This window comes from Accipiter gentilis, chromosome 7 (genome assembly GCF_929443795.1).
Source record: "Accipiter gentilis chromosome 7, bAccGen1.1, whole genome shotgun sequence".
Lineage (NCBI taxonomy): Eukaryota > Metazoa > Chordata > Aves > Accipitriformes > Accipitridae > Astur > Astur gentilis.
Window position 1 is genome coordinate 19776067 of NC_064886.1, and position 27381 is coordinate 19803447.

Here is a 27381-nt window from a genome sequence, read left to right on the forward strand (position 1 = left end):
ACTTTTCCGTGTCTCAGATTCCTCATCTGTGAAACAGAGCTTATAACATGCCTCCATTTTCTGGTGTGGTTAATCCTGGTTTCAGCTGGGATAGAGTTAATTTTCTTCTCAGTAAGTGGTACAGTGTGCTTTGGATTTAGTGTGAGAATAATGTTGATAACACACTGATGTTTTAGTTGTTGCTAAGTACTGCTTATCCCAAGCTAAGGATTTTTCAGTTTCCCATGCTCTGCCAGCAAGCAGGGGTACAAAAAGCTGGGAGGGAGCATGGCCAGGACAGCTGACCCAAACTAGCCACAGGGATATTCCATACCATAGGATGTCATGCGCAGTATATAAACTGGGGGGAGTTGGCCGGGAGGGGGATCACTGCTTGGGCATCCATCAGCGGGTGGTGAGCAATTGCATTGTGCATCGCTTTTTTTCTTGGGCTTTATTTCTCTTTTTTTTGTTATATTCCTTTTCATTACAATTACTACTATTATTATCATTATTATATTTTATTATTGTTATTGTTGTTATTATATTTTATTTTACTTTAGTTATTAAACCATTCTTATCTCAACCCATGAGTTTTACTTCTTTTTTTCTGATTCTCCTCCCCATCCCACTGGCAGGGGGGAGGAGTGAGCAAGCGGCTGTGTGGTGCTTTGCTGCTGACTGGGGTTAAACCACGACACTGTCATGGTGGACCAAATAATTTCAGATAATCATTTGTCAATAAAAATATTGTTTCAGTGCACTAAATTCCGTCCTGACTTATTCAACCAAGTTCAAGTAGATGCAGTTTGGCAGAAAACAAGTCAGTGCAGAATTTGGTCCAGCTCTTAAAGTTCTTTGAAGTCTCAGATGAAAGATGTGAGTAATAAATATGGCCCCTGAAACTAGAAGAAGAATGAGGTACCCTCTTTCTGCAAGGAAAATGAGCTTCAACTCCTCATTAATCAACACCAAAAAAATAGGAATAAAAGCTAAGCCACGAAGACGTAATCAATCTGTTAGATGTTACATGACAGGTGCATTGAAGAACAGCAACAGTAAAGACACAAAGAAATGTAATCTTAATCTTTATATTTCAATGGGCATTTTAAGCAGACTTTTTCTTCCATTTTATATTCACTACTCTAATGCCCAGAGAACAGAAACTCTAATTACTGTTGCATGCTGAAGGCTGGCCAGTAATTATATATCTTTATCTTCATTAGATAAGATGTCTGTGAGTAAAGCTTGGTCTGAAACAGAGCAGGTAAACTGGAAACTCAGAGACACATTTTCAATTAAGAGCTCACTTTAAACTGGCTACTCATTTTAATGCTGCTGAAACCTGCCTTCCTACTGCGGAGGAGTGAACTCTAGGGGGATGTTTGCAGAGGCCCAGAATGTCTTGATCTCTGACTAGTGATTTCCTGTTTTGACAGAGAGCCTAACATCAGCATCACTGTGCAATGGTATATCTATGATTATTAAGCACACAAGCCTTTATTGGTATGTTCATGTACTTACAATTAATGATAGATATGCACTTAAGCAGTACTACCACTTTAACTTCTTTGCCAGGGTTAGAGCTGAGCTTATTGTATACTACAAACTGTCGCAGATTTATATCAGACAAAACCATTACACAAACATCCAATGAACATGCCAAACCATTCTGATAAACTAAAACTTTGGAAAACAAAAAATATCTTTAAAAAATATCTTCCAAATATCTTCAAATTATTTTTCCAGTTCTCTGAAAAAACTAAAAAGTTAGTTAATGAGTGAGTGAAGACTTAGTCCATTAACTTCCACAACACAAGGACCCCAAATAATTTCTTTCTGTTTTTAAAACTAGATGCACTCCAACAGTTTGCTATATTTGGCAGATTTACCAGATTCAAAAGGGCTTCATAGAAGCAAAAAAAATGTGTCCATTAAGACAGCCAGAAAGATGCATTTAATCAGAAAATGCCAGTGTGGTGGCTATTCAAATAAATAGAAAACCTGACCAGATTCTAAAAGGGAAACATAAAAAATGCTGGACTTTGAAATTGCTTGGGTTCACCTTGCGTATAAGAAATTATCATGAAGAAATTACTTAAAATAAGTCCAATGAGTGTAAAAATTGCAATTTTTGACACCCCCCCAATATTAAAATCTGTTTAAAGATAGCTTAAGAAAGATCATTTAAACCTATACCCAGCTCTATTTCTCAATTACCCTGCTCCAAGTTGTCACTCCCTCTGTGACATGAAGTTGCTAAACCTGTAGGTATGTCTCAAACTCCCAACAGTTTCCCAAATGACACTAACAACCAAGTACCTACGCTCATCTTTCCCTCTAAAGGCAAAAAACGTCCACGAGGAAGTCTTTTTCAGCTAATGGGGCCCAGGGAGGTTTGCTTTGGAGCTAAACACTACCCTCAGCTGTTTGAATACAAATTAAAATGAACTAACATAGCAGGGAGAAAGCTTAGCAATCCAGTCAGCTTTAGGCTAAGGCAAATTTCACAAAGGCCAAGTCCTCAATATGGTGCGGTTCACAAAAGTTAATGGGATAACAGTGATTTCCAGCAGCTGGAGGGGTGGCCAGTAGTATTTGTAATCATTTTGTGACATGCTGGTTATGTTAAAAAAAATTCAATTTTAACTTTTATTTGTAGCCATGTCTCTCATTTCTTCTTCTCAAGTGACAGCCACAGATGAGTTTGTGAAAAGATAAAAGCTGCTGTAGACAAGCCAACATTTCTGTCACCATGCTGGAATACTTTCTACCATATTTCTCACAATCACCACTGCTGACCCTGTCCTTCCGCTACCAGTAATGTGTGTTAACCATTAACCAAGCTGAGTAGGAATATGCAGGACTTCTTACAAGCTTTTAGTAGTAGTATTGGTACAAGCTGAAAGCTTTCAAAAAGCAGCAATTTTCTTGAGGGTCCAGTCTGACCCTAAGATTTCAGTAATAAAAAGGCACTTAAAGGCATTCCTGCAAGCTCTCTCCTCACCACTGGCTAGGAAAATACACACTGTGAGTCAAAACTAAGAGTAGCAGTAAATTATTGCCTGCCATTTATCTTTCAAGGAGGTTTAGGCTATAGAGCTGTTGTACAGACTAAATCCACTGGTCAAGTGTCTTATCCAGTAGTTCCCAGTCCATGACTGGCGCCCAACATGTTTCCTCTGAGACATCCTAGTAGCAACTGTGACCAAAGAAAACTCCAAATGTAAAGCTAATGTTTGCAATACACTACTGGGTCAGTACCAAGAAGAGATCCAAACTTTGAGTCACGCAGCTCCTGTTCCAGTGTGGCAAACCAACTTCAGAGGAATTACCTCTTTCTCTGAAACATCAGCTGACAACACTCCTGAACCTACACAGCCCATATAGCTGAAAAGCAAAAGGCAAAGTAGGGTGAACTCCAAAAATACTTCAAAAGTGGGAAGTGGCAGACAATTCCAAGTATTTAACATGCAGGATGGAAAATGTGCAATTTTGTGTTTATTTCATTGCTCCACTGAATCAATCTACAGGTAACAGCGATAATAAACCTTTGTCTTCCAGCAGTAGAACAGTTAGGAAGATGAAAGAACTTGTCACATTAGAGACCACCACTGTTTTGCAGGGCCTCTGCCTTTGTGTAATGGAGCAGTATGATCCTACCTTAATGACATCTTCATCTGATGATCTGCACTCCACAGATTCGAGAAGATCAGTCACAGTCCCATCATCTTCCACGGAGATCACTTTGACAGGGACAGCCACTGTTTTCCCAGTGAGAATAGCTGTATTCAGGATCTCTGCTTCCTAGGAGACAAAAACAAAGCCCCCTTAGTTAATATATTTTGCTCTTAATTCATTAGTACCACCTAGATTCAGCTTTGCTTTAATTTCTGATGGCTATGCCAAGAACTGTTCCAAGTGCAGCAGGCAGGAAAGACAAACTTCCCCCCTTCAATCCTGGAACCAAACTCCCAGTTCTGATTCAGGGCTGTTAAGATCTTTGTCATGCCCTAATTGCTATTTCATGAATGCTCATCAATTGTCAGAGCAACCTAACACCCGAGGAGTGACCCTGCACCACGTAAACAAGATGTACCCCGCATCTAGCAATAGTGAAATCTCCATCCTGAGGAGCTCACTAACGATCTTGCTGATCACATAAAAATAACGTCTTAAGTCTTGCTGGTTTACCCACAAAACTGTTCTCTGAAAGGTTTTCTACAAATGCAGAAATTCTATGACACTATTGGACAAATACTGTCAATGTTTAGACCAAAGAAATACTGTATTATTGTTAGGGCACAAGTTTGGATTGAGGACAGTCAGAAATCCGCTTTGCCCCAAATCTCCTGGGTAATCTTTGACAAGTCCCTGCAGCGGGAGGTGTCTTCTGCAATACACACACTTTTGAACTTCCAGCCTGCGGACAGCCTGCACAGGGATAATAGCTGCTACAAAAGCCACCTGATAGCACATGAAATCATCTGGCACGCTGGGTGTGCTCTAGCACGGCCTCTGGCTGCACGTTCGGTTGGAGTCTCAGGCTGACCACGTGTATGGAAGCAACTCCAGACTCAGAGGCAGGCTTTAGGCTGCTCTTCAGCATGCAAGGTTGGCAGATTCAACAATTCCCAGCCTGTAAAACGGGCTAGTGGCACCGTCTCTTGTGGCAGATAAGATCTGCTTTCCCCTGCTCTGCCTCCTGGGGAATTAGGAGTGCCACCGTTCTGGTCCTGCGTAAATGACTATAGGTACCCCAAGACTAGGGGGAATCGGACCCTCATCAGGTGTTCTAGGACTTATCCTGGCTCTTGTTGGGTAATGGTGGGCAAGCGTCTGTTTCTTTAGCTTTTAAGGAGGCTCGTGCAAAGCCACCCTCTCCCAAAAAGGAAGGATGCTGAGAAGGGCCTGGGCTTTTTAAACAAAATGAGCTCTGCGGGGACCTGTGTCTCTGGTACATCATTGTTGTAATGATTACTGCAAAATGCACTCCTCCTGTTTGATTTATCACTTTTCAATTAGAAGTGCTGAGTTCTGATTAGATGAAGAGCACGAGACTAAACAGTGCTCTCGGTTACCTGGGTGTCACACCAGTCTCGCACAGCAGATATCACCGACTTGTGCCAGCAATACACAGAGAGCAAAAATTGGTGCCTGAATTCTTCCACTCCCTAATTGCAAGACAGCGCTCGTTCCTGGAAAGGTCTCTGAGCTTTTCAGAGCTGTGCCTGCGAATCACGGACTATCCTGTAGAACAAGAGGCTCTTCATTTCAGCTGGCTCTTGTGAAATAAAGGCTTCCAAAGCCCCCCAAGTGCTAACTTCTCATTATCTAAATAGCTCATGCTATGAGCTCTGAGACTGACCTGATTTTACTTGTGGAAGACAACATAGTGCGAGATTGAAACCAAGTTACCAGAAGATGATGACTCCCCCTACTGCCTCTTGGGCTAAAGAGGAGAAGCTGAAATTTCTCTCATCTAAAGGATGCAGATCAAAAAGACCTTTTCCTATTACTTAAAGAAACAGAGACACTTTATTCAGAGTCAAAGCAATATTTAAAAAAAAAAAGAAAAAAACCACCCCACCTGGCCTTTTGATAGCTGCTTTGCTAAAGTTGCCCCATCCCCACCATGCTCTTTAGGGGAGGGTGAAATAGGATTTCACAAAAAGAGAACTTAAGAAGAAAATCCTCTCCCTCCCACAGCACAAAAGCTCTTCAGATATTTTGAAATTATAATTCACACAAAGGTGAGAATATCTGCCTGTACTGTAAGGCCTTTCCGTCTTGAGTGCACGTTTGTTCTCAGTAGAGAATATATTATTCAGACAACTGAGATCTCAGAAAGATTTGCAATTATGTTTCCAGGTTCTTTTCTTTTTTCACATCTGGGCTTTGCAGCAAAGTTACTGCATGCAGGTTATTTAGATACTTTTGCCAATCTCCTACAGAGTCCACAAAACTGCAAATGGGGGCAGCTTGACGGAACAAGTGCCATCAAGCATTCACTATAGTTACAGAATCCAGGCATTTGGTCCTTATTTTGTAAACAGTTGGTCATGAATCTCATTTAATTGGGACCATTTGAGGTCATACCACATGACTACCTACTTGCACCTTGTCCCAAGCTGAGAAGACCTGCTCCCCCAAGCAGGAATGGCCTTTTTCCTCCAGTTGATACATTACAGTATGACCCTTGCAATTATTTTATAAAGTGAAGGGGAGTTTAGTAACGAAGCCTTTGAAATAGTGTGATTAATGAGGTCTGCTTACCAAAGGCAAATGTAATTTCCCCTGATAAGAGCTAGTAACTGTGAATGATTCTCACAAGCTTGATGATTTTTTTTTTCCCCAAGCTTCCAAATTTTCCAAGTGCTGCCTTTGGATATTCTGAATACAGACTGCATTCTAATATACCTGGTACCTGTCACTTTATGGAAACACACACAAACCCAGGCTGCTTAGTACATCAGCTGTTTCCCTGTCACTACCCTGTTTTCCTTCTCAGCTACCTTCTAAAAGCATGTGCATAGCACATCTAATCCACAGGGAATTTCTGCATGTCCAGTCTCAGTTGGCTTCAAAGCTCAATAACATGGTCTCAGGTTCTGGCCCAGAGCTTTCCGTCTGAGGCTACAGTCTGACGGATCTGTATTTAACCCAACTGTGTGAATAATCACAATCATTTTAATGAGTGTTTATATGTAAGGAGATGAGTGTAATCATACGTGATTCTAAGGTAAGGAAGCAAATTCATACGTTGTTTCTGTCCGAAATCAAAGATCCCGGATTCATAGTTTTGTGGGTTTGGTCTGTATCCATGTTCTAGATCTATGTTCAGAAACAAAGTGTATCCAGAACAGCGCGTAGTCCATACCAGCACAATGCACAGCATGTGACAGTGTTGCTGCTTCTTAGACAGTCATAAAAATCTCCAAAACAATCTTTGTCCCTTCTCTGTCCCAAAGAAATGAGGGAGGTGGGGGGCAAGAAGTAATGCCCGGAGTTCATACAAATGTCTGTGACAATTTTCTGACGTTCTATCAGCAACTACTTGTTTAGTCCCAGGAAAACAAATCTACCCAATACCCCTCTAAAGTAAAAGAAGGGCAAAGCAAGTGGGCACTGGTCAGAAGCTGTGCTAATCTATACTAGAATATTCTGCTTGCAGAGTTTTCAGTATCTCTACATGTATGGACTCGATGATTTCTTTAGGCACCTGGTTTGCATCTCACCCTTGAACATAGAGGCATAATAACCATTTACACCAATTTACACAGCAGGGGCAGAGTAAAATGCTTCTTCAGTCATTTGTTTAATGGCTGGAAAGGGCCTAATGTTCCCCTGGTGAAAGCATATAAAAATGATTTCGTTTTGAGGAAACAAACACGATACTTGTTTAGCTATACAGAGATTTATAGTTCAGAGTCTCAGCATGTAAAAGCTATAAATCTAAATAGTTACTAATTTTAAAGTGCTGCTTTTTGTTGCTTAACCAAAAAGGAATCTTCTGAAGAAATGTTATGTTCTTTATCTATAACTAACATAGATTATAGGAGATACCATGTCAGGGCATTGCAAGATGGGAATACTTACGCTTTTGCAAAGCTATAGCCAAATATTCTAATGGCTAAAAGTTGATTCCCTGAGCAGCTATTAAAAAGATGCTGAACTTTCTCTAACTATTATGTAGCATATCTCTGTAATTCACATACACAGAACCCCACAAATAATAAAATGAAATAATAATCAGAGAAAAACATTTTTCTCCATGTAATAGAAATGGAAGACCAGGTAATCTTTACTCTGAAATTGCTACCATGTTAAAAAAATAGTAATACTTTTAAAGAAGATTCTGGAGTGAGTGTTCTTTGCCTACTGAAGAGATTCATATTAAATAACTGAGCATATTAAGCCCTCCAGCAGAAACATATTCAGAAGATGTACACAGAAAGCATCTATTTAAGTAGAAATGCAGAAGTGAATACCTATTAGTTTTTTCAATTTTAATTGGTAGCTTCCCTGCAATTTAATTTCCCTTTGGACATCTTTTGCCTTATAATTCCTGGGGTGAAAGAAAGGACTTTAACAATATCTTTGTAAATCTCAAGGAATTTCTTTTTCTTCCCCTATTCTCTCCGTATACATAATTTTTCCTAATGTTTGTACTAATAATGGCTTTTAAAAGGAATAAATACATGACTAACTCATGCTTAGCTTTGAGATCCCACAGCAGATTTATGAGACAAAGAAAAGTTTAGTACTAACTGCCAGCATTCTTTTCCAAAAGCATTTTAGCATCATTCAACACATCATTTTAATGTCAAATCCCTGTTAGCCCTCACAAACCGCACAACACTACATGCAGCAGTGAGCAAGGCACCAGCTTATTTTCAAAAAAGACCTGCAGATATGTTTCCTCAAAATAACTTGGACTGATCTGCAGCTCATACCCTTCAGGAGAAGAAGTACTTGTCCTACTACAATACACACAGAAAAAAATATGTATTAAAAAGTCCCCACAACACTATAATACATGTTCTATAAGCACAACAGATCTCCAGTTACAGTTTTTATTATGGTAGTGGAATATATTTTTGCAGGATAAATATCTAACTTATAAAATCAAGAATGTTCCTTTTTGTTTTCAATAGGTATCTTGGCTTTTGGGTCTACTATGTACAGACTGCAATAGGGAAGAGAATAAAATGATCATTGAAATCTCCTGAAGTCCAGGGCACGCCACCAAATGAGAATGAATAGCTGCCTGAAAATCCATCCCATTTGGCACTCATTAATATCCTCCATTTTTTTCCCTTCCTTTTCTATTAATCAGCCTGTAGAGCGTTAATCCAGGGTACCACCCTGAATCTTTTCACCGTTTATTTTAAAAAGGCCTAGATTTTCCTCCTCTTCAGCTAGCAGCCATCTTATTTATATCAGAGAATCCATGCTTCAGTCATGCATAACTAATTTCAAATCTTATTTAGCATCAAGTCTCAGAATTAAGAAGCTAAGTGACAGCTGTTTAATTAACTCCTTAAGCTGATTAGAAAGCATTACAGAAATCCCCCCAAGGAAGAGTTTATAACTGTCAAGAGAGCCTAAGGCCATGTTAATGCTTCTGTTTAAATTTAGTAAGCTTCTAAACCAATAAAGTCTAAATGCTTGACATCCTCATGGATGTGGTCAAATTCAGCTTTTTTTCCTCATGTTACCACTGCAAGGATAGGAAACAAAACCAACAATATAGAAGTGATTTGAAAAGTCAGAAGGCAGCAGCTGAACAATAAAGCAAATAGATGCTTCTCTTGAAAGGAGCTGCTGTGAGTTCATACCACCTAACACTCGATTATACTGGATTAGTACTCGACGCTGGAGTAAAGCTGAGCTTGCACCTTAAATGCAGAGTCATCTCCCAGCTTCTAGTTGCAAGTACAAAGGTTTGTTCATTGGTTCTTAAAACTTAAATCCACCTTTAATGATCAGATTATGGCAGCTGAACTACAAGTTTTAGCAGCAGCTGGTGGAGCTAGATACATGGTGGTGCAGAGAAACTGAAAATGCTCCAAAGTAAATTTCCTCAGTTGTAGCACATTATAGTCAGCCCTGAGCTTGCAAACAGCTTGAAATAAATAAAATATATTTCTAATTTCTTTATTTGCCCTGTGGTTTCCAAGCCTTTAGGATGCACTAAAAAACTGAAAAATTAGCTGCTATTCTTCTGTGTCCAAAGGAATAAAGGAACCGTGGCCAGAAATGACACAAAATTTGTGAGGCCTTTAATGTAAATAGAAGAGTTGCAAGCACAAGTTGAAATACTGCAAGTAGGAGAAATGATGGTGAAACATGAATGCAAAAATGTGAAACGACTGTCATGAACTTCAAAATTAGCTGTTTGGTTTCATGTGTGCAGCTTTCATTGTGCAGAGTGAAATCTGAAGTCACAGGGAATGGGAGGGGTGGGATATTAAAGCAAATTAATCACATTTAATTTAAGCACTTGCTACTTAATCAGTTTCCTTTTTTCCTTGGTACAGGCAAGAGAGCTTCACAATCAGATTTGCTGACACAGGGTTAAAAAGGAGCATCAACAGAAACCCAAATGCACGTTTCTCAGGATATACCTGCCTGCTGACTCCTAGTCTTCCACACAGCTGCTAGAGAGGGCAAAAAGGGATTATTTTCTTTTAATAACAAAATGTGATTGCAAAACTATTGTTTAAAAAGAAATGTGTGGCAGAATCAATTCCTGAATATATTTTTCATTCTTTCTTCTTCAGTTTGTGATTCCTTGAAAAGTTTCGACTGCCATGCAATGGAGGGGGGTGACTCACCTCCAGCCATGCTCTCACTTTTCCTCCACTGGGGCAGAATCAATGTTTATGGAGGGAACAGATTTGTCAAGGATGAGCAGTGAAACAAAGCCACATGTACACATAAAGCACAGCAATCACAATTTTCCAGTTAAAAACAGAGAACAGCCAATGGCTGGATTGTGCTCTAGGGAAAAAGCAACATGGGATAATCACAGAGACTGCCTGCTCTTCCTACAGTCACACGAGGCATTCGGGTAAAATACCTAATTATATTTAATCTGAGAGTTAACTTTCGCAAAGTCTTTTAGCTTTTTTATATTGTTATGAACAAACTTTCATCTCTGTATAGATAGAATCTATAGCTGCTAAGTTGGGCGGGGCGGGGGGAGAAAAGCTAAATATGTAAGACACTGTTGTGTGGAGTAAATAGGGACACAAGGAGCAAAATAACAGGTAGGTGTTACAAAGGAAAAGTGGGATCATTAATAAGATGACCAGCAGTGAGATGTCTCTCATTACACAGCCTGTGATATTCAGTAAAAAGTTCAAGGAGAGAAATACATCTTAGAAGCAAAATCCAGATGCTACCGTGTCTGCCTCGGTGAAGCGAGGCTGCTGTTCAGGCTGGTACATTCCCTTGTTTCACATTTGTGTGCTGTTGCAACTAGGCAATCCTGGCTTGTGGACACTGCCTCTTCCTGCGGGATGCAATTCCACATCTTTAAGTGATGAAAAAGCCAGGAAATAGATCACGTTACTCCAAGGGAGAGAAAAATACCTCTGCCTGTTGTGTCCGTTTTCCTTACCTTTGCCTGTCTCGCATATCTAGACTAGAATTGCTCAAAACAGGATTTTTTTTTTTTTTTTTTTTTTTTTGTATTTGTGCAGTGTCCAGTCCACAGTTCAGATCTGAGGTCAAGCTGCTGAACCAGCTAACAACAGGTAACGGTTTTCTTGAAGGTGAAACATGGCAAGCACACAACAAATGCAAGAACAAAGTCAGGGTGGTAGGACGTTGCCTCTGTTTTCAGTGCTGTTATTTACAGCCCTGCTGCTGGGATAAAGGCACACAAGGTTTTAATGTTTTTAACGGTGACTTCACAGAGCAGAAGTGTGTCATTTCAAGCCTGTATTTTCTGCTTAGACTTTTTGGGAGCAGGCAGCACACAGACAAACTCTCTGGAGACAGTAATGAACTATTTAGCAACGGGACAGTTTGTAATGTTACCAGTAAGCTATCCAAGCTGTACTGGATGTCCTTTACACTCAGATAGCTGAGGAGTCAAATCCTCCCACGGGAGTTCACTTTTTTCTAGCTGTAGAGTCAACATAAATTTTAATTTGTCTCAGGTTTAAAATGACAAATTCCCTTTAATGCTTTGATGTCTAACATTTAGGAATTGTGTTAGCATACTTTTGGCAACTCCTCCTTTGGTGTTTTGGGGGTTTGCAGTGCTAAGTAGGCTACCATGATCCCAGGAAGCTGCCACGTACGTTGTCTGTTTATCGAAGTCAGAGAGCTATGAAGTCTGCGAATTGTAAGGCTGCAGTTCTTCAGAGAAATTGCTAATTAATTCACAGGCTCCAAACTGTAACTCCATGTAGCTGCATGTGCATACTTGATTTTGGTCTCTAGACAGACTGCTTTAGCTGATAATCAACAAGGTTTGCTCTTAAAGGCAAACAAACAAACAAACTTGGGGAGGAATTCTTCTTTGCTTTTCTTAAGCAGGCTGCCAGCACTTTTAGACATTATTGCAGGAGGGAAAGGCATGTCTGATTGTCAAAGGAAGACCTTTCAGAAAAGCAGAGCTGGGAGATCTGGCCTAAGGTACACGAATACACTGTGTCTGATGCTGCTGAATTGCTGAGACTGGGGAGACTGGTAGGGACATGTCATGCGAAATTAGCTAAACCCAATCAAAATTTCACACATGGGGTCAGTATCTCAGCTCCCGGATTGATGTGCCAGCGTGAAGGCTCTTTTGATTCTCAGGCCTGCAGTTAGGAAGCCTAATGCAGAGGTTTGGTGCCTGCAGGGGTTTTGGAGCTCTGTAAGGGGTGGACTATGGGATGTGATGTAGGGATTTCCAGCAACAAAATGAAAGCTCTAGGATATCACTTCAAAGAAAAGATGCCAACGAGATTCTAGCAATGCAATTTAGCAGAGTAAATATTTTGTGCGACGTGTAGCAGAGCCAGAATGACTGGGGTCAAACTGACTGAAACAGCTTTGCTTTCATGGAATGAAACATTAAAAATCCCCAGACAAATCACTGGCCTTGTATAATATGGGGTTTTTCTTCCCTTTCTTCCACAGCTTGCTGCTGTCATTCCCAGGTTGCATTCTGAGCTGCACAGGAATCCTTCCCACCTTCCACACTGTGCTGACCCCCATGTGCTCAGCGGTCCAAAGGGAATACTAAGGGCCAGGGCACCCTTTCCCCATCTGCCATGCAGCTTCTTGGGCCCTGGCCAACGAGAAGCAGATTAGAGCAACCCCTGGGATGCAGAAATATCCAGCAGAGAAATCAGAGAGGGGTTTTTTTCCTGTCATTCTCTGCTTTCCCGAGCTGGCCAGCAACAAAATCTGCCTAACTTCCCTGCCTGCCCACTCCGCTCCTCTTCCCCTCCTTTGGCCACTGCTGCCCACGGGGCGAGTGACTGGGCAGGGCCAGGGCTCTGTCCCTCCTGCCGCGGTCCTCATTGTCTGCTCTGGCCACAGCCGTATTTCTGCACTGTCACGGCCAGCAAGGGACAAGCTGAAAGGGAGCTGAGGCCGGGAAGGGTGGGAATTGGGCAGTGGGAAGGCATCTCGGGCAGAGAATGGGGGAAGAGGACGGAAATGAGGGCGACTCGCGATGTCTCCGGGGAAGGTTAGCTGCTGGCTAAAGACAATACAGAAGTACTGTCCCTCTTCACCTTGTCAAAGAATACAGGGCTTTGCAAATTTCGATATGATGCGGTACATGTAGCAACCGTTGCAATGGATGCTGGGCACAGCCGACAATTGAAGCTGTTGTTTTAGCAGAGACCTCCCTGCTCACATACGCTGCTCTCAGACTCCGTTGCCGGTTCTCTCCCTCCCAGATAACCACACGGGGGATAAAGCCTGTTTCTGCACTGGCCAGAACTACTGATGCTATAGATGAGGACTGCATAAATGAGTCAGTGATCACAGTTACATCACAGCTACATCAACTTCCTTGGAAAAATATTGCTAAGTACTTATCACAGAGGTAGAAATGATGTGTCTTTATGTTACTGGGGAACGAGCTTTCTGTAAAAGGATTCCCCAGACTCAGGCCGTGTGGGAATCGGACCCTGTCAGAGTGCTCTGAGATATGCAAAACACATGGAACAAAAGGAGAGTTAATGTTTTATTTTCTGAATAAGTTTAGATTTTTCTATTGTTTTACCAACAAACAAATTCACACCTGAAAACAGCTTCAGTATCATCTTGTAATGTGTGACGATACATCTGCTGAGGTCTGTCTGCCAGTGCTTTATGCAGAGTTTTGTTTGTACTTTGAAGCCCTGCTGTGAAACATTCAATTATTTTCACATACCAAACTATCACCATGAGTCTGCCTTGGTGACTCATGTTTCCTTTGTCGGCCACATGTTTACATTGACTTATCTGAAGCCTGACTGATGTGGGCAGAGGCGCAGATGCAGCCTTCCTTATTACAGATATCCACAGAGGACTCCCCTCTGCTGCTGCCTTGCCAAGCACCACGCACACAGCATCTACTTAGTGGTTCGGTCTTGAGGGTCTCCATAACGCAGGCACGCAATGCAAACACCTCATTTTCACCTCAAAGTCCGTGACATTTTTTCCCTGTCCTACCCAGCTGCTCTATTATGTCCTACAATTTTCCCAGCTTTTAATGTCTACCAGTCAGCTCTTTTCACCAGCACATCCGTGCTTTTTCCCATGACACCTGCAGAGCTAGTTACTTTACAACCCTCTTTAAAATTTAGCTCTGCTATAGGAACTACAGGATGTTGCAAGTCTCGAACAGACGTGTTTGTTCCTCTCCTTCCATCTTTCACAACTTTGGTTTAACTCTGTGAGGTCAAGCGAGACCTGGCAGCAAAACAGGTAAATCAAGGTGCACATATTAGTGTTTATAAATATAGAGAGATTCAGTTCCCTCCATGTCTGCAAAGTACTTCTCAGAGAGGAAAGCCATTTAGCTTCATCTACAACAACAACAACAACCCTAACGCATTTATCAACGCTGACTTGATTTTCACATCGTTTTAAAAGTTCTGCTGTCACCCTTGCAGTTTTCCAGAGGCGAAAGCTGAGAAGCGGTAAGGTTAGGAGAGCTGCCCACGCCTCCACACAGAGCCACTGGCAAAGCCAGGAGCAATCCCTGGAGCTCTGCCATCCCATTTCCCCCACTGCACATGGAAAATCCTGATAACAACATAGACGATGTACCAAGCGTGGTGAGAAGACAAGGAGAAAATGATGCAGTGACAATGAGAAAAAAGCAGATTTGCAAGGAAGAAATCTGCCCCGATGCGGCAATTAACGTAAGCTCCCATGGCAAAGCCAGAAAGCAAGGACCAAACTAGTTTTTCACATTTCTAAAGAGAAGAAAGAGGTTTGTAAGGAACAAGAGAACTCATGTTCTCCTGGTCACTGTGCAGAGGAGAAGTGACTAAGTTGCCCGTTCCAAAGTTCCCTTACAGATTGGCCTTGGCAGTTTTCGTAGCACGTTCATGTTTAGGAATGTCAAGCAATAAGCAGCCTGAGCTAAATTGGGACCATCACAGGGGCCCTGGAAACCTGCCTCAAAACCAAAAGTTCATTCATGAGCAGACTAACGGCAGAGCAGCGGGGAAGCCTGCAGCCAACAGGCTCTGCTGGGTTAGTAATTAGCTCTTCATTTGAACTTTAAACAGAAACACAAAAATAAACAAAAGGGACATTCAGAAAAAAGATGATGTTCCAGCTCCCATATGGCAAATGGGGCCAAAGTCTGCTCTGAGACATGTGACCATGACCTTCCTGAGGACACCGTGATGCCCAGGGGAGAATTTGGGTCACCGCATGTCCTTAGAAAAAATCCATGACAGCGACTGGGTAAGGACGCCGGTCCCTGCCTGTAGTGGCTGCAGAGGTTGTATCCTCATGCCGCTGTGGGTAAACTCCCCCGTTCGCTGTGTCACACCATGTGTTGAGAAGGGCATTAACGCTGCATTTCTAGGAACAAAAGTAGGCAAGTGCCATTTATCCACACATAGTTTTGGTTATAACACTGCCATCTCTGCAGCTGAGGAGCCCCAAACTTCGTCTCTTTGCATTTGGTCTTGGTAAGGAAATTTCAATAAATTTTTTTTCATATGACACAGCAACTAAAATTTTTCTTTCCAAAACTCTCCCTAGTTAAAAGTTTGATGCCCATAAAGGTATTTTGGTGCCTGGATTTCAGTGGCACTACTGACTTAGAACTTTTTCTGCGTGATTAGCCTGTGACAGCAACTACTGCCAGATCCTTTGCAGATATAAATGGGTGCAACTTTGCTGAGCTTGCAGATATGCCAAGAAACTGACCCATACATTTATTTCCCCTGCCATGCATAAAGGCTGTAGTACAGGGCAATATAAGAATCTGAATGAAGATAGAATATTTTTAGGTCTGATGAAGAAGGCAGAGAAAGAAAGCAGTGAGCCTGCAAGCTCTGCTTTGATCATTTAGCCTTTGCAGATTTGTGACAAATTGTTTTTCCTGCATGAATCTGAACTGATACAGATTTACACGAGTAGTTAAAAAGTAATACCAATTGGGAAATAAAATCCCTAACAGCACCACAGAAAAGCAATAAACTTAAGAAGCAGTTAGACAGACAGAAGAATGATCAGAAATGCTTTACAATAGAAAAAAAAATTAATAACAGAGAGAAAGAGCAGTTGGATACTTGTAAAGCTGGTTGTGGCAGGCTGAAAGCAGGGAATCCAAAAAGCCATTAGAAAAAAGACATGAAGAGTCTTGTAATAATATCCTGGGGAACATGCATGCTACAGATTCAATGCCCTTAAGACTATATTGTATGTTCTGCAACTATTGTTTAATGTCTAATCCTTCCAGAATGATTGGTAAAGAACTTATGTTAGTGCCAGTCCAATGCCCTCAAGGAAATAAATCTGGACTTGACATCAAATTACATATTTTGTACCCAGGACATTTGAAGTATTTTCCTAATCTGATGTATACAGAGATCTGTATCCACTAATTCTTCTGATGTCAGTGCAAGAGTAACAGCTTTCTTTTCTTCCTTCGGCTTCTTCTCATTTTAAATATGAGAAAAAAATCATATGAATAAAGCACTATATTAAAAACTGGTCACTCTGTAATGATTACGTTGTGAACGTAACCAGTTGTGAATCGGAACAGTTCTAGGCTGATACACTCACACTGATAGTAAATGCTGTTATTTGTAGTGTTAGATGACTACATAGGTTTCCACAGTCAGACATCTAGAAAGGACTGGGACTTACAACAGCAAAATTCTCACAGGTTTTAATGAGTGTAAACTTGATGGATCTTCTATCTTACTGTGATATGATAGTCCCTAACCTTAACCAAATGCCTTTTTTTTTTTTTTTGTAAATTTTGAAAATTAGGAAAGATATGCTTGAGGAATAAGTTTTTTCCAGATAACTTGTTCAGAGGTAAGATTACAGTTAGGAAGGAAGGGGAAGGTATAGAGCCTTTTATCGATAGTTTATAAAGCGCTTGATCTGATAAATAACTGCCTCCAGATGCCAGCACTGAGCCTGGTGTGACCATTTATCACCTTGTTACCAGCTATACAGACTGCCTCTAGACATTTGCTCCTGCAGGAGCCAAGTTGATAAACGGTTGCAGTAGGCTTGGTACTGGTTTGTGACAAGCTTATTTATTGGGTTAAAAAAGAATAAGAAAATCTTTAGACGACAGCAATAAAAGCTTGGTTGTTCTTCAAGGTGCTGCCAGACACATGGGACTGAAATAATCTGCCTTTTGCTTTTATTTGCTTAGGTTTTCCTGTTTGTTCAAAATTTACTACAAGCTAGGGGCCCTGCAGCCAAAAGCTGCACAAAGCTCCTGACCTACCTTGATAAAATGACAGTTTTGCTCAACAAAAGCCTCAACAAAGGCTTTGCTCAACAAAGTTTTCACGAATCAGAGTTAGTGTGATGGCTTGCACTGACTTCAGTGAGATCTGGTTTGAGCTGAGTTGGTAACTTATCAGCGGTTAGATGGTAACCACAATCTCCCCATCATTCAATGCTTCTTTTATACCTTTCTACTTTCTATGTTAGGAATTTCCCCCAACGTCCTCAGCATTTCAACTCCGTCTTCATAAAAAAGCAAATAATCCTTTTTGCTTTCCTTCTCTAACCTCCCTTAATTATTTGCTGTTCATGTCTAGGACAACTGAGAAGGGCCCCAAAAGGGCTAAAAAAGGTGATGCAAAAGAAAAAAAAAAAAAAAGGAAAAAAGGAAAAAAGATGACTGAGAGAGGCTACAAGAGAGATCCATATCAGTGGTCTGGTGAAAGGGAACCAAGACTGGAGATTCAGTCTCGCATCACAAAACGGACGGGGAAAATTATCAGATGGCAGGGCTCAAAGCAAACAGAAGACAATGCTTTGCCACATAGTGCAGCTGAATCATGAAATTCATTGCCACAGAAAATAGGAATGTTTGCATGGATTGACCTCCATTGCAATTTAAAGAGAAATTAAATAAATTAATAGAAGAAAGAACTAGATCATACTTCTAGATCACCATCATGCTGAGTTACACACCCTTGAAAGCAGCTTACTTTGTTCTTATATCATTCCCACGGCATCTGCTATCAACCACCATTGGACATGGGGAAATGGATCAGAAAAATCTTTGGCCTTAGCCTGTGTGATTCTCTAGATAGAAACAGTACTCTATTTACTGTAATTGTGGTTTAAAAGCAGAATTAAAACTTCTTCCTATAGAATTGTTCATCTATTGTCCTGCTTTCAGGGACTCATTTTATAGATAGACTTGACGAATTGTATTGGTTAATGGAATGGATTTTGGCATTAGTGGAAAATATAAGCCCTCAATATGAAATATTAAATTATTTCTGATTAATTCTTTTATGGGCTTGGACTTGCAACTGATTTAATACTCCTGGATAATTACTTCTATTATAACTGTGTCTTTGATTTTTAATTAACCGTACAAGTTTCTCATTCAAATCTAATATTACCTTTGTTAACACAGTCAACTCTCTGTTTAGAGATTCTGTTCACATTAAACTGATGCTCAGACCTTAAGGTCTGCTCTTCCACAACTGTGTGAACAGATTCCATATGAGGCTTTTTTATTTTACATAATCGTCTACGAAAATATTGTCTTTGGTATCCTGAACACTGCTGTCTGCCAAGTAAGCCCATTCTCTTAGTACTACTGCTCTCATATTACCTCGTCTAACTCACATGACTCCCCTGACACTAATTTGGTTGGTCAACTTAAGTTAGGACATGAACAGAGCTTCACCTTTTATTGGGGGAAAGAGCTTCATCTCTCTTACTGACTAATGAAAATCTGGAATAGCTACCTCTACAATACTTTATGATTATGCTGAGATAATGAACGATACTGATACAATGATATGTGTATGATGACTTTATTTTTGTTCTCTCTGGCCAGAGAGAAACCTCTCCTGCAAGAGGCTTTACAATAAAAAATAGCAATAACCTATTGACTATGTCTCTTTGGGAGCAGATGAGTTTTTCACCAGGCTGTGTCCTGGCTGTAACAGCATCACACATTTTTTGCAAGAATATTGGACAAGCCAAAGCACAACATTTTCAAACTTGTGTACCATTACTCAACTAAATCCATATTTACAAACCTAATTAAGTGACTTGACTTCATTACAATTCAATACAAGTGAGCTGCCTGGGAATTGCGTGCTGAGCATTTTCAGTGATCAGAGTCCTTATAATTCAGAGTCTGGATACAAATTTAGGTGTCATACTTGAACCATTCACATCAGAATTTGATCCTTGCTTTGAAAATACCAGTTTTTCTACTTTAACTTCCTTGTAATTAGCTTCACATTTGCCTATGGAGAGACGGTATTGACAGTACTTACAAACTCCCTTGAAATCATTGTTTGGATAAAGGGTGAGACATAATACGTAAAATGCAAAATGCCAGCATCATTTTGCAAACTATCATATTGTGCCAAATAGATGGACTTTTTGCATTTTTTAAACCCATACCCTATTTATGTTTTAGGGATCCCTTGAAATCTCCTTTATTTTGTGCGTTTTCTGCCTGCCACCAGTCAGCTTGACAAGCACCTCTGCCACCCATCACTGGTATTTCTAGAGCAGCTTGCAGGGTGACTGAAGGCTCTCCTTTTATCTTGGGGTCAAGCACACCCTACAGCGTTCCCAGTCGCAACAGGTCAGTAACAAGGATCTGAACTGAGTCTTGAATGATCATCTGCTGTTTGACAACTTGTTTCACTACTCCAGCATGACCAGGGTGGCTTCACATGAGAGGCACATGTCACTCTCTCCAACACAGATGGGTCTGATACAACCCAACACAGCTGCGCTGACACAGGCTGCCATCTCTACCAGCCAGAAGCTAAAGAGTCCCTGCAGAATCCCAAAAGCTGTCTTTCAAGGGTTTTCTAATTTTAGCATGTATACATACCTGTTTTGACTCCTATTAATTAGTGTACAGCTCACTGGAAAAGGTTGGTAAAGCTACCTATAATCAGATTAAATGCTTTTTTCAGTACCTAACGTTTTTACAAAGATTAGTCTTAGAGTATTGGACACTCTACTGTTTGACCTGGTAGCTAAATGCCAAGCGCACAGAGCAAAAGCACCCAACTGGCACCTCATCTTTTGTGTTCATTATATTCAGCTCTACTTAATTTGGAAGGTTTTCCATACTAATTGCTAGGCCTTTCAAAGGACTGGGATTATACTGAAGGGTTTTTGCCTGAATTACATTAAATGGTATAGATTTTGATTTTAGGGAGGATGAATTCACATTTTTGTAATCGATGTCCTGTGCTGGGATTTTCTAGTCTATTTTGCTGTTTATGACACCACCTCTCCTACAGATGAGGTTCAGGACAAGTTTCAGGAATAGGGCAGCAATTATCAAGCCTGTAACCAAAGGAAGGAGAGGTGACCTAGACATGGACTCCTACTTCAGCCACATAAGCCCTGGAAGGCCAGAAGAACAGTTATGAAGTCTAAGTTTCACAATTCCCTGTGTTTAGCAAAAGGATCGTAATTCTCTGGCTTTGTAAGGTATTAGGTAACTGTAACGCAATTCACTAACTACTGTGATGAGGCACATCTAAAAATATCTATATATGAAAAACTAGTGCTAGTGATAGTCACTTCTCACAAATGCTAAAGAATTTCTGAGAACTTATAAAGATCTGGCAGAATTTCTAGTGATTTTGAAGCTTTCAACTATTTTTCCATTAGGATTCCCAAAGGAGTTCAAGCGAGCATCAAAAGCTTTGCAGAAAAAAACATTAAAAAAATGACAACACAAGAATGATGTGCTGCTGCTTACCTCCACTGGTTGGCACCTCAATGAACTACAATGGGGAATGTCAGGTCTCAAGCTGTGCCATGATTCTGCCCAGTCACTGAGCTGCCTCTGCATCTGCCTGCATCCCAGAGAAAAGGATTCTACAACTTATTCTATGGTTAACAAAACCAAGAAAATGGAGCCTAAGAAAATAATTATGTTGTGCTTGAGGAAATGTGGAAATAACCATGAGCTGCTGCATTTAGCAGACTTTTTGAAATGAAATTATTTGTATTCAAATATGTGCAAAACCAATGATCATTTTTGGTTTTGATCAGCTCAGCCTGTTCTTTGGGGAAATTAATTTGATGCTCTGGGTGTAAACATTCTTTCAAAACGCTTACCGTAAAACAATGTTTTCTTCCTGCTCTCCTTAGCACCAGAGCAATTTTCAAAGCATTCCCATGGATAACACAAACAAAACAGACAGACCACTTCATCAGCAGGACCCGAAATTGCAATCAGAGAAGCAATACTTAAAATACAATTTCATCTATATTCACATCATCACCTGGTCTTTTCCAGGCCATGTGTGGGTGGTGTGCAGAGACTCTAAGTAGCAACAGATAGATTTATGATTGCTGAAGACTACAAGTAGACATGCAGCAGCTTTAGACAAAGGTGGCTTGCTAAGCTACCTACCCAGACCAAAGTGAAAACAAATATCAGTGTCAGAAGCTCATATACAATAAACAGATGTAATCGCTTCCTAATTAAGTCAGAGGAACAAAGCATTTAAAGTCGTCTAATACTGGTAACGCCCCACCAGAACTTTGTATCAGATCTAGGTGCAGTGTATTTAACGTCCTCTCGGAGAGCGCTGTTCAAAGAGGAGAGGGTGTTCATATTGGAAATGGCCGTCTCTGAAAGCTGGCCATGATGAATGCTGGAGCCGAGCTTTGCTTCCTTGCAAGTGGAATGAATCTCACAAAATATTTCCATGTGCTGCAATGTGCAAAAGTGACAGCTGTAGTTAGAGCAGTGTCACGCCAGAGGTTAGATGGGGCATTTCATTCATGACTCCAGCACCAGCACGTTGACAAGAGCATTTCATCAGGTCCGTGGCAGTTCAGAGGATGGGGGGGGATTAAAACCTCACAGTTTGTGATTTAGACAAGAAGCCATGAATCTGATATCCCTGCTGGGAAAGGGAGAAACATGAGCCAAGGACGGATGGCAGTGAACAAATAGGCAGAGCTGAAAGCTGGGAGCACTTTCTCCTGCAGAAGCTAGCAGGATCAGAGTTTTATGTTACTAGACGGTGAAACGGGGACACAACACGCCTTCCCTGAGGAATGCAAACACTGGCTGCCACAGCCCTCCCCTCTCCAGCTGACCATTCGGTCCTGCTAAGCCAGCAGAGAGTTAAGTGCGTTTGATTGGGTTAGTTTTCCGTTGACTTAGCTGCAATGGCTCAGCTTTGGGCCTGATGAGCCCCCAGACAGGATGGGGTGGCATGGAGATTCCTGACCAAGATGGCCAGGGAGGCACTGAGCAGTTAAACCAGTTTCAGCTGCCTCAGAAGAGCAGCTTGCAGAGAACTTGGAGGAGACAACCTGGGCACTGATACGTCCTCTGAAGTGCTCACCACCAGCTCTGCACATCTCCATCTCCAAACTAGGTTCATGACTGCCCAGCCCTTCCCTTTGCTAGACCAGGGGTCTAAGGAGGCTGAAATAGGACTCTTGCAGGGAAATGGGGCCAGGCCACGTCCTGTCCCTCTTTGATCTTCAGAAAAGAAGACTGAGAGTGGAATTTGAACTTCTGCTTTTCCCATGTATCACAAGAGGACTTCATTTCCTTCCTAGCTGGTCTCTGATGTCCAGAATTATCAAGATCCTCATTCATCTTCCTTCATTTTCCTTCAATTCCTTCTGCAATTGCTTGGGGATATTAAGTGCTGCCAACATTGGGGTCATTATTAGACCTAGGCAAAATGTGCATTGGAAGACCACAAATCTTAATTCTTGCCTTGTTACCATAGTTACACCTGACTAAGAGGTGACACCTGAACTCTGCCTTCAAGCTCTAGGTAAATGATGACTGACGAAGAATTGAAGAATCTCAGAAAATTAAATGACAGCATTTGAAGAAGCAAAGGGCAAGCACACTCATGGTAAAAGCTTAAAAATTTAAGGTCACACTATCAATTTCCATAAACAACTTGTCATCACCCCGCCCATACAGATCTGATGAGATTCTTGCCAGCTCTTGATCATAGTACCATGGTACTATGTAATTGTATATTGAGTTCTGCCTTTGATCACAAGGAGCACAGCTATTACAGGTGATATGTACATTGCACTCCTATTAGTCTTATTCTGGTCTTTTCCTGTGAAATGAACAGTTCTAAATATGCATCTCAAGTCAGATAACTTTTCCGCTATCACAGAATAAGCAGAAAATATACACGAATTGATTTTAAATCTGACAGAATGATTAATGCTGGTACTTACATCCCCAGGTTTACCCATCTGTCAAAATATTAGAGCAATTCCTATAATACCACAGATGCGTAACTCCTGGGATTGAGCACAAAGTTACTGCTAAAAGTTACTTGAAAACTTAAGACAGCAGTTCTGTGCATAGACTCACTATTTGACAGTATAAACTAATGTTACTGTCTTTGACAATAATTTTGAAGTCCAGACATTTCTTTAAAACATAGGTTATTATTTTTAATTGTTTTAAAGAAAAGTCTTCAGTGCATTTGCTTGAAAGCAGTGCTTTTTAAGTAATGTTGGAACAAGAGGCAGAAGGGAAGATAAAGTTACTTCATGCCTTCCTGGCCTTGTTCGATGGCTGCTGTTGGAGAAAACCTACAGACTCTCAAACCAGCAGACTGCACCTGAAGACGTGCTTGGCTCACTGTTTCTATCACAGATGCTGCTCTGAGTGCTAAAAAAGTGACAGCTCTCCCTCATACGTGCTTTCTCACCTTTGTACGTTCGGAGTCCTGTTTTAAAGTTAAGATCCCCAGCATGGGCTTTCTGAACTGGTAGAGTAGGATTTTCAGAACTCCTTATTTTGGGGAGGGTAGCAGTAAAGAACAGTTTTCCCTGAAAATTTATTAATTCCATAAGAAACACAGGCCCAATTCTGAAACTAATTTGCACAGTGATAACGCACACTAAGGGTAGTTTTCTTCATATGTACAGTCTTCTACCTCTGCTAAGGTGAGAGATCTAAGACTTTAGATTAAGAAGTAGAGCTTGCTTTACAAATCCAAAGTCTTAAATCCTATTTCCAGAAGTCATACAAAGGTATTAATCCTCTTGATTTTCATTAAAATGGCACTAAACCCCAAGGGATGTGTTTTAGTGACAAAACACGTAATGTCTGTATTGTGAAATTTTTACAGCTGGTAGAGTAGGATTCTGAGGTTGAGACAGATATTTTTTTTCCTCTATGTTACACAGTTGAATTAAATGAGTGTTAACTAAAGCATGCCAGAAACCAGGATTTAGATTAATCTGAGCACAACCACTGTCAGTCTGTCTCCACTCTCTTTTTAGGTATGACATATGTTACTTCTCTATTGTCATAGAGCATTTCAAGCTAGACTAGACCTCAATTTCTAAAAAAGAAAAGGAATGAAACTCTGAAATCATATACATTATTTAGAATTTATTCCTAGCATGGAAAATATGATTAGCCTCTGAAAGAAAGCCTCAAGAAGTCACTATTCAGAAGATGGATGCTGCTGGCTTATCTCTGTTTGAAGGACAGGTGTCCCCCCCACCTCCCCACCTTTTTTTTTTTTTTTTTTTTAATTAAAGCTAAACAAAACCAAGGAATGTATCAGAAAAGTATGTATCTTTTCACCTAATGTTACTCCTCTTTTTGGTGTTCCCTATTTCTTTGTCTCCTGTCTTTTCCCCACACAAGCCAGTCTCCTGGTTTTCTGAGATGCATCTCAGTCCCTCACTTTAGGATTTTAACATTCAAAAAGATGAGTAGGAGGAATTTACTCAAGGCCCTGATAAATTAGTCTGGTAGCCATGCAACCCTAGTAATTTCAGAGGAGTTCTCCTTGTATACTGGAGGAAGTTAGATCTGTACCTTAGAAAGTTCATATTCTGCACAGATTCACATTCCATTATAGGACAGGTCTTTTACAACATGTCTTATGGGGCAAACATGGATGCAATGAATCTGAAAAGCCAACCTGTCAATCTAGACCCAGGGTGTTCATTTTTTTTGATGGCTTTCAAGGACATTTACTATAAATCTGTGAAAAGGGAGCTACTTACAGGTCTGGGATTTATAGAAAGTGCTGCCTATTTGTGCTCTGTCTTTTGTCAATAGCATTAAGATTTGCAGTTTGCACTGAATTATCCAATGACCTAAATCCTAGCAAGCTATCAAAATCTGTTTCGTAGATAAAGTCATGCTAGAGTTTGATACATTTATCAGTGCCAGGCACACAGCCGTGCTTACAACCATGGCTATTTCTCAAGTCTTCTTCAACAGCAGACAAAAGGGAGGTACAAATGAATTACAAACTATTCACTCCAATGGTTTAAAATAATTATCAACCATTGGAAACACAATAATACAATTCCTGCCTCCTGATTTCACACAAACTCCTGAGTATAATGAGGCACTGTTCATTTACCTAACTTAAAGCATCCATGTCTTATGCTGACAACTCCAGAATGATTTATTGTTCTTCCATTATGCTAAATACTCGGGATAGATCATGCCTTATTATACAAAATATAATCCATTGCCATTCAGCTGAATAAGACTTGATATGGGAGAGGCAGGGGGTTTGCTAATTGTCAATATAGTTTTATGGTGACGTATTCTTTCAGCATCAGGGCTCAAATATATGACATGGGAAACTTCTCTGTCTTCACTTCTCTCCAACATCAGAAGGATCTTGCTGAGGCCCCAGGAAGTCAAGTGGGAGTTGGAAACAGTACACAAATTTTTAAATTTATACAGCTCCTTTCTAACCTAAAGTGCTCTGTAGATTGGAGTCCAGATCTCTCAGGGCATTTTCAGGAAAAACTCCTACCAGTCATGTCTTGCTAGGTAGGCTGCCTTGCCAGAATAAGGACCAGAGTATTGTGAATACCACAAATGGATCAACTGGGCATAGAATTTTTTCATACTCTCGAATTGCAATTTATTCTGGGATGAATTTTGCTTTCAGTTATTTCCTAAATTGGCAGAGGAATGTGTGTGAGGGTCACTATAATAACCAACAAAATTGCTACCAAACTATAGAACTCCTACACTAAAAACTCCAGCCGTGTTCTCTAACAGCAACACCAACAGACTTATATCATGTATAGGTCAGGCTCAGAAGGCAGCATCTACTACACATTCACCAGTAGATCGCACAGCTGGCTGGAGGACTTGGCTCACCTTGTAACAATAGAAAGGGAGAATAAGGTCTCCTTTCCTGAATTTCCAGTATTCAACCTCTTTAAATTCAACAGGAGCTTGAATCCTGCCTCGGACAGTCTGCTTTATACCAGCATCTAAGCTTCCCTAATGCCTAGTGCAGTGTCTTCCTCTAGTAGCCAACTGCTCTCCCATAGTCCACTCTCAAAATTCAACAGCAGACACCTCCCCTGGGGTGACAGATTACGGCTTTGGACAGCGAGCAAGGCACCGACTGTAGAGCTCAGTTTGGAACAATGGAAGCAAAGAAACAGAAATGGCTCCAGTATGCATGAAAAAGGGGAAACCAAAATGAGAAAGACACATCCCTGTAGCGATATTAAGAGGCTCCTCATATATTTTTCTCCTTCTGGCCAAATGCAATCTGTATTATAAAAGGCTCCCACCATCTGAGGCCCTGGGAATGTCCATCTGGTAGCAATGCAGGCACTGCTGAGCAGGCAGAGCACTATTAAAGCCTTCAACAGATATAGCCTATTAAAGCAAAGCCACCAAAACTCCACTCAGACTTCCTGAGAGACATCAGACTGAAGGCTGCTGGGTACTCTGGGATTTATGGGTAGAACCTAAGGCTTTCAGACAGGTCAAAGAGCAAACCTTCAAGTTATAAAAATAACCATCTCTCATCCACCTCAGGGAAGGACTGTCACCCAGGCAGAGGAAATGGAGGAAAAAGAAGAGATTTCAGTGAAAAAAATCCTACACTGAGAATTTAAGTTTTTTAAGTGCCTGTGAGAGATTCTGAACAGCAGTTGGAGCTTTCTAAACTCTAAAATCTGCCTTAAGCTAGGTTTATGTTGCATAAACATTTGCTTTCAAATTCATTATTATTATGAAAGATACAACATGAACATAATAAATGATTGTGGTATTAAAGCACATTTTACAGCATCATCTTGAGTGCTGTTTCCTTTAATGCTCTACTTACATGACATGGAGGGATTTGCTCTGAAACTGCATTAGGATGGATAGAATTCAATAGTACAGCCCATAACATTTTTTTCTCTTATCTCTGAACAATTCCTAATAGCCCAAATACTGTGAGGAAT

General features: G+C 40.7%; 1 protein-coding gene across 2 annotated transcripts in view; it reads right to left on the minus strand.

The window, feature by feature from the left end:
* The window catches only part of TMEM132D (transmembrane protein 132D), a 272020-nt gene that overhangs the window by 40734 nt on the left and 203905 nt on the right, over positions 1 to 27381 (minus strand). For both annotated transcript variants that reach the window (XR_007506767.1, XM_049806377.1), the window contains exon 5: positions 3643 to 3786. Coding sequence is in view for 1 of the 2 variants with exons in the window: in XM_049806377.1 (XP_049662334.1) it covers positions 3643 to 3786 (144 nt within the window). In the remaining variant the exon portion in view is untranslated. The remainder of the gene's footprint in view (positions 1 to 3642; positions 3787 to 27381) is intronic.